The sequence below is a fragment of the Natrix helvetica genome, assembly GCF_964273705.1.
Source record: "Natrix helvetica genome assembly, chromosome: 2".
Lineage (NCBI taxonomy): Eukaryota > Metazoa > Chordata > Lepidosauria > Squamata > Natricidae > Natrix > Natrix helvetica.
Genome location: NC_138552.1, coordinates 266,545,563 through 266,559,047, shown reverse-complemented (window position 1 = coordinate 266,559,047; position 13,485 = coordinate 266,545,563). Strand labels below are relative to the sequence as shown.

The 13,485-nt window shown below is 35.5% G+C and overlaps 1 protein-coding gene across 1 annotated transcript in view; it reads left to right on the top strand.

Annotated features, from left to right (window-relative positions):
• Positions 1-704: 704 nt before the first annotated feature.
• The window catches only part of MSRA (methionine sulfoxide reductase A), a 224,203-nt gene continuing 211,422 nt past the window's right edge, over positions 705-13,485 (top strand). The window contains exon 1 of the mRNA XM_081943808.1: positions 705-1,266. Within this exon, the coding sequence (XP_081799934.1) occupies positions 1,131-1,266 (136 nt within the window). The 5' untranslated portion in view covers positions 705-1,130. The remainder of the gene's footprint in view (positions 1,267-13,485) is intronic.

The following is a 13,485-nucleotide window of genomic DNA, read 5'->3' as shown; positions in this document are numbered from 1 at the left end:
GTTAATATGCAGAAACTTAGTATATGCATTTTGAAGTTACACGTTCTAGGTGAACTTCCCAAATTAGTAAACTAACTATAATGCAGTATGTCCTTTAGTCATATTTATTGTATTGCGCAAAGCCAGTCACTTTTTTCATAAATTATACTTAAGTAAAACTTACTGGTAGATTATTATCTGACATAATCCACATTTTAGAGACGAAGCAAAACAATAACAAACTTTTATCCAACCGTGGTGTTAAGTAATAGCATCCTCATGACTAATTTAACAATGGCTTATTCCAGTAGTTTCCAAGCTTTTTCCTTCATTACCCAAAACCGCTGATCAGAAAGTCCTTTTTACCCAAAGCCAGGTAAAACACTTCAATTTGAACCTTCTTGTGACTGGCTAATGAATGGATTCATGTCTCGTTACCCAAAGAAAAAAGAACTTTTATTCAGTTTTGGGTAACTTATCCAGATTTGGGAAGTACTATTAACTCTATTTTCCGAGTACTCACAACACACTTAACTAAGGTGCTTGTTTTCCATGACCACCCCTGTCCCTTAGCCCCAGGAAGAATGGTAGAACAGATGTCTTCTGAAGATATAGGTGAACCTGCCCTGAAACTATAAAGTGGTTTCAACTAAATAGTTGTGGGTACTTAATTTTCTAACAGTGAGAACAATCAACCAATGGAACCGAAGTTACCTTCAGAAGTCATGGGAGCTTCATCACTGGAAGCTTTCAAGAAGAGACTGGACTGCCATCTGTCAGAAATAGTGTAGGGTCTGCTTGGGCAGGGGGTTGGACTAGATGACCTACAAGGTCCCTTTCGACTCTGTTAATCTGTATCACTATGCTAAACTCGTAGTTTAAGGCCCAACCTTTCCTATATCTTCCCATGGGCCAGAGATCTCGTTGTAAATACTGCCTAGGAGTCAAACGGAAGTTACACATAACCAGCAGCAAGATCAGAGGCAACGACCGGGCAGGGCCGGTGCGTGGACCGGGTCCCGTGTTTCTCTCTCCCGCGCGTGCTCCAAGTCCCGAGCGCGGCACCTACGCAAGCAGTCAGGCAGGTCATTACCGCCTCTTCCTCCTTTGTGCCCTTGGGGCTTAAAAGAAGGCGGCGGAGAGGGTGTGGAATGCTTTTTGCTGCTACTGCCTGCCGTCTCTTCCGTACTTTCGCCACCATGGGAGAAGCCACTTCGGTTTTCCTAAAAATTCCCAGCAAAGAAGGAGCTTTGCCTGGCAGAGACCAGAGCCTCGTCCGTATCCCGGGTAGGCAAAAGGAGAAGGAAAACACTATTTAATCTTAACTGTTGGTGTGAGGCAATTTCCTGCGCATGCGCTTGAGAAACGTTGAAGGGGAACGTCAACGAGCTTTCTGAAGTCTGGGGGGCGTATACTTTGTTTCTTGCGAGTAGGGATTTACGCATGCGCCTGCATACGCCTTCAAGTGTGAGGATGAATATGGCGCGGCTGCTCCGTAAGAGTAAAGCAAAGCCGTTCAGCCTATTGCGCATGCTTATTCGTGCGTATAGTCTTGTCTAGCTTGCCTATTGCCTTTGGTTTGTGCTTTTATTATGCTATTTTTGACTTTGCAATAAATGAATTATTCATTTGTTACCAGCTTTGGTTTAATATTATTGCTAACACCCCCCCCCCGTGAATGTTCTTAATTTTCTTGAAATTTCAAGTGTTTAGGCAAAAACAATGAGAAAAAAAGCACCTGGCCTGCGTTTAACACAGTAATAAGCTTCACCCGCAGAAATCAGCAGGTGGAGATTTTAGCAGTCAATTTCAGTTCAAGATTTTGCTATTAAAGACATAGGAAAATAAATTAGTATAAAGTCTATTAGGAGGGCATTTTATGTTCTCCAGTTGTATATCCAATACTGTAGGGTTCTTGAAATATTTTTATTATTCCTCTTATTTCTGTAACTATAGTGTTCTTTGATAATGTAACAAAATTAGTGGATCAGAGGAATGCCGTTGATATAGTTTACCTGAACTTCAGTAAGGCATTTGATAAGGTAGACCATAACCTACTACTAGATTAAGTAGAAGAATGTGGGTTAGACAGCATCACCACCAGATGGATTTGTAACTGGCTGACCAACCGCACTCAACATGTAGTCCTCAATGGAACTGCATCTTCATGGAGGGAGGTATGCAGTGGAGTACCCCAAGGCTCTGTTTTAGGCCCAGTACTCTTCAACATCTTCATCAATGATTTGGATGAGGGAATAAATGGGGAACTCATCAAATTTGCAGATGACACCAAGCTGGTAGGAATAGCCAACACTCCAGAAGATAGGCTTAAGGTACAGAAGGATCTTGACAAACTTGAACATTGGGCACTATCTAATAAAATGAAATTCAATGGTGAAAAGAGTAAGGTTCTACATTTAGGCAACAAAAACGAAATGTACCGGTACAGTATAGGTGGTACCTTGCTCAACAGTAGTAACTGTGAAAGGGATCTTGGAATCCTAGCGGAAAACCATTTAAATATGAGCCAGCAGTGTGCAGCAGCTGCCAAAAAAGCCAACACAGTTCTAGGCTGCATCAATAAGACGGCAGGGGTGGGGAACTGTGGCTCTTTTGCGACTTGTGGACTTCAACTCCCAGAATTCCAGAACCAACATAGCTGCCTCAGGAATTCTGGGAGTTGAAGTCCACAAGTCGCAAAAGAGCCACAGTTCCCCACCCCTGAATAAGAGGGATAGAATCAAGATCACGTGAAGTGTTAATACCACTTTATAATGCCTTGGTAAGGCCACACTTGGAATACTGCATTCAGTTTTGGTCACCACGATGTAGAAAAGATGTTGAGACTCTAGAAAGAGTGCAGAAAAGAGCAACAAAGATGATTAGGGGACTGGAGACTAAAACATATGAAGAACGGTTGCAGGAACTGGGTATGTCTAGTTTAATAGAAAGAAGGACTAGGGGAGACATGATAGCATTGTTCCAATATCTCAGGGGTTGCCACAAAGAAGAGGGAGTCAAGCTATTCTCCAAAGCACCTGAGGGTAGAACAAGAAGCAATGGGTGGAAACTAATCAAGGAGAGAAGCAATTTAGAACTGAGGAGAAATTTCCTGACAGTTAGAACAATTAATCAGTGGAACAGCTTGCCTCCAGAAGTTGTGAATGCCCCAACATTGGAAGTCTTTAAGAAGATGTTGAATAGCCATTTGTCTGAAACGGTATAGGGTTTCCTGCCTAGGCAGGGGTTGGACTAGAAGACCTCCAACTCTGCTACTGTATTGTATTGTATTGTATTGTATTGTATTGTTCTTAATTGCATTTTATATCTGCCTATTACCAGTAACAATAGAACCTGGCTATACCAATGACATGCTCCTGCTTCCTTAGCATTGTCAAAGCCCACATAGATAGACAATTCAATATAATATGCTTGACGAATGTTTAAAATACTGTTTAAGAATGAAGCTAGGCTAGGTTAAGGTTTCTTTTATTGCACATTTTCTGGTAGGGAGAAAATGCATACAGGTAGTCCTTTATTTACAACCATTTGTTTAATGACCATTCAAAGTTAGAACAGCACTGAAAAAAAGTGCTGACTCACCCCTTGACCGTTGCAGCATCTCCATGGTCACATGATCAAAGTTTGGATGCTTGGCAGCTGGCATGTATTTATGAAGGTTACAGAATCCTGGGGTATTGTGATCACCTTTTGACAAGCAAAAACAATGGGAAAGCTAGGTTCACTTAACTATGTTACTAACATAACTGCAGTGACTCACTTAACAACTATGGCAAGAAAGGTAGTAAAATGGGCAAAACTCATATAACTGTCTTGCTTAGTAACAGAAATTTTGGGCATATTCTCTAGGGCACATTTATTTTTTCCAGTGGTGAGTTTTCCTTTTTTTTACTACTGGTTCGCTTGTGATCACGTCCGTGCTTGTGCACGATGCATTCGAGTGAGTGGGCGGAGCCTCCCGTCACTACTACCAGTTTCCCCGATTTGGACCGAAGTGGGAGCAACCCACCTCTGATTTTATCCCCAGCAATCTTTTCAGTAAAAGTGGGAAATGGAAGTGAACGTGAAAAAAGTGAGGCCTTATGCAATGCATGTAATAAACACTACAATTCATTTGTAGTAACAAATGGAGATGGCCTGTCTTTTAGGATTTTTTTTTCTAAAGCTTTCTAAGCCATGTATTTATATCTGTACGTTTAGGACTAGATTGCCAATAATTTGGCTAGCTTCATACATTACACTAAGCTTGTTTTCTTAATGAAGTTTGTTCAAGAAACTTAATGAAGTTTGTTCAAGTCACAGTTGGCTGGATTCACACATGTGAAATCATGGTTTACAAATACAGTGGGTGGGTTCATATAATGCATTATGAATACAGTAAACCACATCATAGCTTAATACAATCCATGAATCAGTTCACTGTCTTCTAGCATTTATATTGTAGAAAACATAAATGGTTAAAAAAAGATCTTTAAAAGATTTCATTCATATGCACTCAATCTTTACAGTACATTCTTTTGTTGAAAATAAAATATGTTTTTATGGATTAATACTGTAAAGAGAACTTATGACTGGCACTTGGAATTTCTTAATATGAAAGCTTTAAAGAAAGCAACATGTCAGCACATACTTAAAAGCTACAATTTCTGAGGTAATGTTATCTGGATATCTAGCACATTCTTATTGTCTTGCAGTATTCCTTGGTAAGCTTTTCTCATTTAGAAGATTCTGTTCCAGTTTAATTCCCAGAGTTTTTGAAAAATTGCTTATTGGTCCTCCTACATTGCTGTTTGCATTATATTGAAATTCTGAAGCTGGAGTTTTTCTCTGAGATGGCTTTGTAATCAGAGTACAGTTTGCTGAATGAAAATACCACTTGTGGTTTTATTTGTTTTTTACAGTCTTTCTTCCTTAAGAGCAAGAAAGTTAATGTATGGTATATAGCACTTTGATTTTTCATTAAGTTTAGCAAAGATGGAGATGGATCTTCTTTTCCCTCTTTTGAGATCTAGGAAAAAAAACCCAGTCTTCTCAACTATGTTGGACTGAGAATTTATTCTATTTTTACAGAATATTTTTTTTAAATCCTGGAAAGTGGGTATTTAGATGTATTGGCTTGGAGATTCTGAAGTAGATACTATTTGGATTTCACTTTCTGACTGTTGGGCACTGTATTATGGATGTTAGCAACACTATGCTAAAATTTTCCTTTTTTTGTGGACTGATTAAATATACAACAGCTTGTTTTTGAATCAAAATATTTGTGGATTCATGAACTCAATGACAAATAATTTTAAACATTTTCTCTATATTTTCTTAGACAACGACATTGCACATTGAATAATTTTTACTAACATTCACATGGGAGTCCCTGTGGATTTTATTCCGTTAGTTGTTGCCGACTGTAGGGAGGCAACATTGATCTCCACTTCAACGTTCATATGGAGTAGATTCTGTATGAGCTTTGTCAGTACTTAGTGAGGAATCCTATGTAATGTTGGCTAGGTTCATATGGTAGGCTAATTTGCAGTTTGTTTAACTATAAGTTATTCAAGTAAATTAAGCCAGTAACTGCAACTGGCAGAGTAGATGCTAGGGAGCTGAGCAGATGACCCTAGGCTATGCTGCTATGGTCCTTTGTAAATAGGGAACAGCTTGTGAGTAAATGGCAAGGAGAAATGAACTCCACTGGGCTGAAGAAAGGAAGTGTGGATTGTGAAGATCCAGATTTCATTTCTTCCTCTTTGTCTGCTTAACAACTTGCTTATTGACTACTCCACTTAACAACCAAGATTCTGGTCCCAATTGTGTTGACGACTACTTGTATTGAATAAAACACTATGATTGTATTCATGCATTACATTATTTGGCTTACATTACTATAACATGGTATTACATATTACTTTATAAGAGCATAGGGGTTGGTTATTTGAGGGTGTACCTATCGCCAGTTATTTCTACCTGCCTGCTATCTTTGGGCAGAAGGGGGATGCTACAGGTTCCCTAATTCATGATATATTATAGGACTGTGAAATATGCTGTTTCTGTAGCATACCCTGTAGCATATCCTCACAGAGATACATAACTAGTTACCTGGTATTCTGGAAGACCCTTAAGACATAGCCTGCTCCTAAGCCTGGGTTAATGTGTCTGTAGCACACCTGTCATCTTTTTATTTTTATGATTTTTAAAAGTCTAGGCATAAAAGTCCTTTTATGTTTTTAACCGTTTGACTGTTTTAATTCTGTATTTTTGGAGTAGGTAGCCATGATGCATTTAGTTAGATCGGGTAGTGAGAAGGCAGACACTGGCTTAACGTAACAACAGCTCTTTATTGTAATGCAACAAGTCTGTACAATCCAGCGACTTCTTGGTCCTTTTTTAGGGAGCTGTCAGACCTCTTAACCAATAGGATTCAATCTCTGTTCCCTTCTGAGTAGAGGACCTGTTTGGAAACTATAGCAGACAGAGTTAATATCTAACACATTTAATAAACAATAATTCATAGTAACACATGAATAAACAGTTAAATATTTTGTGTTATGTTAGGTCATAATGTAAGGGTTTGAGTTTGGTTATAAAAACCTAACCAGACAGCTGATTTTGTAACTTGGCTTCATTTTGAAAAATGCTTGAATATATTTTGAATGTAAGATTGTTGTTAGTTTAAATTAAAATCTAAATTTTCATAGTTTGTGTGCTTTTCTAAAATGGCGGCATCTTGCTTGGCTGTAGCTGCTTCGACTCTTAAGAGTGTTGGGGTTTTGGAGATGAAAGTGCCATCCAGTTTGAGTGATTCTTTGGAATTGTGACCGTGGAATTGTATTACAAAATTGTTATGACTGTCAGTCTGTATTGGATTTGGTGATATTTAGTAAGAGAGGAACTATTGATAAAGCTATTCTGGAGAGTCTGCATTGCTTTGGACTGCTTCGGTTGAAGTTACAAGCAGCAAAAGTGTTGGTGGGTGTGAGATTGACTGCAATCCCTGAAAGTGCTTAGCAGAGCACTTTCAGAGTTTTAGGTGGTGGAGGCAGAGGAAGCAGCAGCCTTTGCAGCAGGAAAGTCTCCCTCTGGTGCTGAGCTGCTGCTTCTGAGGAGGGGGTATGATTGAACGAGGAAACGAGGCAAACATGGAGGGTTAACAACTAGGCTAAAGGCTAATCCATACAGAGTGTCATTGCCATCTATTTTGTTTGCTAATGTGCTCCTTAGAGCCTAAAATGAGGTACATCAAGCTAGAGTTACTAACAAACTGGCAGATGAGAAACTGCTGTGTCATCATTGCAACAGAAACTTGGATTAAACATTCTGTCCTGGATAGTACTGTTAGCTTGGTGGATTTTCAACATTTCAGTTTATTTTCTTTTGAGAGCGGGCACCAGAATTTCATGTTTTAATATACGCCAGTGTGTTCATAGAAAAAAAGTGATAATTAAGGTTGTCCCATCCCATCCTATCAGCCAGTGTCAAGAAAATCTTAATGCAATGTGTTGAGTTATTTATGCTATAGGAAGATCCTCCTATGTGAAAAGCTTCCCTGCTAACGTTTCTAGGAAAATTTCTTATTGCCAAGTGCTGCTTATAATTGTCTGGGCTTACCAAGTCAAGAAAAAAAAGTTACTATCCTACAATGTAAAATCCATGAAATCTGTACTGGAGTTTGGCAGGAGAATGGAAGTTGTTGCCAGGATATGGTTTTTGGCCACCAGTAGAGTTGGTCAGAAACCATATCCAGGTAGCAGCACCCATACATTCATCCAGGTTGTCTTACAGATACATGGTTGGTATACTGCACAATGATAATTGTGCACAATATATGCATAATATATTGATTTCCAAAGAACTTCTATTGGAAACAAGGACTTCTGATAGGTTAGCATATACTGGAGCTCTGCCAAGACTGCTTGGGAAGGTTGCCATGCTGGGAGCGATGAGTCCTGTAAGCTGAAGAAAAGAAGGGGGAAAAGGCAAGACTTGGCAAGGTTCAGTGAATCGGATTCTTTTGTCTATTTTCTTGGCTTGAGTTTCGGAAAAGAAAACCATCTTGGAATTGAGGAAAAAAACAGAAGTTCCTGGTATTCAGAATGATGTTAAAGTCGCTTGGGATTTTTAAAAAAAGATGATTTATTAAATTTGCTCATAAGTGACTTGGGAAACAACCTTTTTTAAAAAGAAGCCATGTAGGATAATACGTATGTCATCTGAATTTTGTATGTATAAGATTTCAAAACAGGAGGTGGGGCAAAATATTCTAAAAGTGAAAACATTCTATATAGAAAAGAACGGTATTAGTTTGTATGATAAAAGTTATTGATTTATTTGTTTTTAAAATTGAGTGGATGCTTTAAAATTTGGAATAATATAAATTTTCCTTTTGTGTTTTCATAACACTGCAGGTATTAACTTTTAAAGTCTAAAAGCTATGATATATAAATTGATTAAAAAGTCAAAGTGGAAACTAGGAATGATAGTTCCTTATTAATTATCATAAAAGGACAATTACAATAATAAAATAATATTATTAAAAAAAACTTTTCAAGGAGCCCCTTCAAAGATGCATCCTGAGATCTTCTGTGAAGCAAGAATACATCAGAATATTTTCTTTAAAAGAAAAGCATTTCTTTTTTATATTTTCTCCTCTCCTGGTTTACATTCTCCTTTCACTATTAACTGTCAGTGGGAAAAACCAGATCACGCAATTGGAAGTAACCACTGTGTGCTTGAAAAGGAACAAGCAGTGTTGAAGATGGGATTTTTACTATTGCTCACCAGAAGTTTGGGGATTTACCTTTTATAACACAGGTGTGAGATCAGTGTTCTTTTTATATTATTTCTGGATAAAACTTGTAGTGGAGAAAAAGTTACTTCTCTTGTGTTTGGATGGTGGCAGAATTAATCACTTGATGAAGAATGTTTTTACTGACTGTATCTGTAATTGCTATATCTAGAAGAAAAAGTGCCACAATAATTGTTGGTTTAAGGAACAATAGATAAAAATCAGATTCATTGTAATTTTAACTATGGATTTGAATATTTAAGGTGGAGTTTGTAACTATTTGTCAGGAAGTAAGTTTCAGAGAATTAAATAGATTTTAATTGTCAGTAAACATGTATATTTATAGACTGTTTTCAGGATATGAGAGAGGAATAATTTATAATTTTTCTGTAGTACATGTATGAAATATCTTGTCAATCAAGCCTTGAATTATTTTAATCTTGATTAATTTTTGAAACATGATAGATGTGTCCTTAAGTATTAAAATTAAGTTTCTTAAAACAGTTTTCATACAAATTTGTGAGTAGGTGAGATGAACATATTTATAAATATGTTTATTCCTATTCGTATATTATTGTTAATATCACAGCTGTAATTCTCAAGATATTTAGGCAGAAGTAAATCTATAAACAGTGAATATAATTTATAAGCAAAGCATTAAAATAGACAGTTTTCTAAATTTGTATGGTATGAAAAATGATGTGTTTTATTTGGATTAAAAAATGCTTAGCTTTAAAAAACTTGCTTACCTCTTTATTTCCAGAAATTATTACAGCATTATCCTTAAATGGTTCATTGAATAGATAAATTCCATATATGTTTTTTTGAAAAAGAAATATTTCATGTTCTACTTTATTTTGCAAAATTAACATTTTGTAAATGTAGTATTATTATATATATTATAACTGAAGATCCATTATAATTAATGGAGTTAAGATTTTGGTTAATCTTTCAATATATACATTTAACTCAATCCAGTCCATGTCTAAACTTTAAAATTCTATTGATTTGAATGTTTAAAATATGCTTAATATTTCCTCTGAAATGAAACGGATTGATAGTTCAGATCTCTGCTTTTGACATATCCTTATATCCAGGATACCCACTTTCTAATAATTACTAAGTTCCTGCTGTGCTTATAAACTATCTATCTGAGATTAAAATTTGGGAAGTACTACTTTCAAGATCTGTATTAGATTATCCTTACTTGACTCAATTGGGTTTTTTGGGTGTGTGTGATATTTTCTCTGTTTCCAAATCCCAAACAAAGGATGAAATGTTATTATTATTTAAAAAATTTAATCTACTTTTATTTAATAATTTACACCTAAGGAATGTATTTTAAATATACTTTATATAATTAATTTAAAAAGTATTAATATATTTGTTATTCTTCCAAAACCTTTAAATTACCTTGTACTGTGAATAGTTACAGAACTAAAGACTAATTCTGATTTTCCAAATGGAAATTACACAATAGCACAAATGTATTTTATATATCAATATTCTGGAATCCTGGAAGATTTGGGATGAATTCTCAATAGTTCAGACTCTAGTTGATAGCTTTGCTACATAAAAAGATAGATTCTTAATATGAGAATAGGTAGAACTACATTATTTAATGTGAAATGCTTTTTAAAGATAGTTTCCAGTGAAATATGACCAGAATAAGTCCTGAGCAAATCTCATTGAAATCAATAATACTTTCAGCATTATTGATTCAAGCACATTTCTGACATAGTATGGTTTTGGATTAAATAATACATAAAAGTTTTTGAATATTTAAACTCTAATCTATATATGTTTGTCAGGAAGTAAGTGGTGCTGAATAGGACTTAACTCTCAATAAACATGTATATTTAGAAACTATTTTCAGGACATAAAAGAGGAATAATTTATTCTAATAGAAAGTATCATTGCTAGCTTTGTTAATGTACTGTATGAATAAAATTATTAGTTATTTTTCCCTTAATTTTTAGAATACATAACCTTTAGGATAAATTACAAAATTAGGAATGTACAGTTTGCAGCCTGAGCCTACTATGTGACCTCAAATGCCTTTGATGTAATCCTCAGACCCCATGCAAAACCTGTACTTGAGTTTTAATTTTTAACATGTAAAAAGATGTTTATAATACTTCAACAATATTCTATTATTTAAAGAAATATTTTATTTTTTATTTTTAATCAAATTTAAATGTAATTTTTAGTCTACTTCCCCTCTATATTTAGTATGCTTTGCCAGACATAACCATCATAGATCATTTGTGAAAAGGATTTCATGACAACTAAATTTTGTCTATATCCTATGCTTTTTGTTTTTGGTGTCTTTGAGTCAGTGTTGAGTCCTGGTGACTGCCTGGACTAATTTCTGCAATTTTCTTGGCACATTTTGGAATGGTTTGCTATTGCTTGCTTCCTAGAGCCAAGGTAGGGTGACTGGCAAACATCACCCAGTTAGCTTTGTGCCTAAGGTAGGACTAGGACTCCCAGTCTCCGGGTTCCTAGCCAGTTGCCTTAACTGCTTAATCAAACTGGGCCTCTGTCATAGAACATATTCTGAACAGTACAATAGTCTTGGATGCTTTTGTTTTATTTAATTCAGGATGATAATTATTTCTAGACTTAATTTATATACATGATAACTTTCTGTCATTTTAACTATTTGATTATAAAAAATAAAGTTAATAGCTACTGATAAAACCCAATAATACAATATGTAACATTTAATGACAGCATTGTGTTAGAATGTACTATACTAAAGAATTATGTAATAATATGGAAAAATATGTTTGTAGAAATTATCATGAAAGCTGTCATGAATCAAGGTAAAATCTTATAAAAAACTCTCACCAAACAAACCCTATTTTTTAGGGAAGCAATATTTCATGCAATCCATTCTCTATAACAACGGTTTAGCAAACAGCAGAATTGTGGGGCTACTCTGGACAACGTTTTTCCAATGAAATGGGAAAAAAAGAGATAGTCGTAGAGCGTTAATATAGTTATAATCCTTAGTGTTAATAAGAGAACAAAGGATGAGTTTTGGGGAAAGAATAGTGCAACATTTCGAATACAGGTGATCTGGAGTTAAAAAGTATTTCATGAAGTAACATAAATAGATGGATATTGGCTTCCTACAAACAGAGGGAATGGGCAGCATGCAAGCAATGTAAATTAGTCCAAGAGAATACAGAAAAATTGCAGACCCAAGAATAAGTACAATTGATTGTTTGCTGAATATCAGCTTAGAAAAGGGCATGTTTGTTTTGAAAATGTATTTTAAGCATAAGAATATTCATTTATATGCATAACAGAGCAATGAATATAAAGCATGATGGAGTTGTCATTTATTATGAAAGACTAAGTTTATTATTTGTTATGAAAGATTGAAAAGATGAGGATAAAAGGATCTGAATGTGCGACAGACCATTGTTTAGTGATGTCAGGTACACATCTTGTGAAAAAGATTGTAACGGAAAGAAAAAAGTAAAAAAATATACATGAAATAATAACTGGAAAGAAAAGAAGATATGAGAAAGTAGACCAATCTTCCCACAAAATGAATGGAATAGGTATTTTGTGTAAGTAGCTTGGAACAAGAGTGAAAATAATTATGCTGCAAATTGCTATAGAAGTGTTAACTTCTTAATCTTAACCTTCAGTTTTGATATATTTTAAATTAAATGCTTATAATGGATTTTACAGTAGAATGCGCTGATCTCCAGTATCAGAATCAATATTCTTAAATTCAATATTTTTGAGGATATCTTATAAATAAACTTGAACTCTGCATGATAATGATGTTACAGAGCCAATGTGGTCCAGTAGTGTTGGATTAAGGTCAGCAACTAAAATTTCAGTCAAAATTGGTTCCAGGTGCAAAGCTGTTTGATTCATTTGTCATGAACATCAATAACAGAGTGAGTCTATTATTCAAGGTTTATTTGCAAGCTTAAATACTTGAGAATGCAAGCAAACATATATCTGAATATATTCCTATTCCTATTCTATTCTATTCATTATTATTTTTTTATAATTTACCTATAAAACATTTTTATTATTAAGAAGTGTTGCTTTCTTCATTAGGAATACCTCAATTTTGGCTTAGATTAAGTGGAAAGCCATTATACAAGGCAAAAATAGAAACACAGTATTGGCTGAAAATTATTTTTAAATTCCCATATACTTTACAAAAAAATATTTTTCCTAATATTTATTTATTTATAGTGATTAAGATTTATCTAATACTCATGTAATATGGTGTAATCAGAGTTTAATTAACTTGGAGATCAAGTTCAAGGAAGAAAACCCAACCCCACCAATGTTTATATGTCTATAAACCCTAACCCTAACCCTAACCCTAACCTGCTAGAGCTAGTGCTAGGGCTAGTGCTGGGGCTCTAGTGCTAGTGCTAGGGCTAGGGTTAGGGTTAGGGCTAGGGTTACAGTTAAGGTTAGGGCTAGGGTTGGGTTAGGGTTAGGGTTAGGGTTACGGTTAGGGTTAAGGTTAGGGCTAGGGTTAGGGCTAAGGCTAAGGCTAAGGCTAAGGCTAGAGCTAGTGCTAGTGCTAGTGCTAGGGCTCTAGGGCTAGGGCTAGGATTAGGGTTAGGGTTAGTGCTAAGGCTAGCTTATTACTTATTGCAACCCTCTCCTGAAAATATGCAAAGACGTTTGTCTCCCCTGGAAGAAGTCATGTTTTTCAT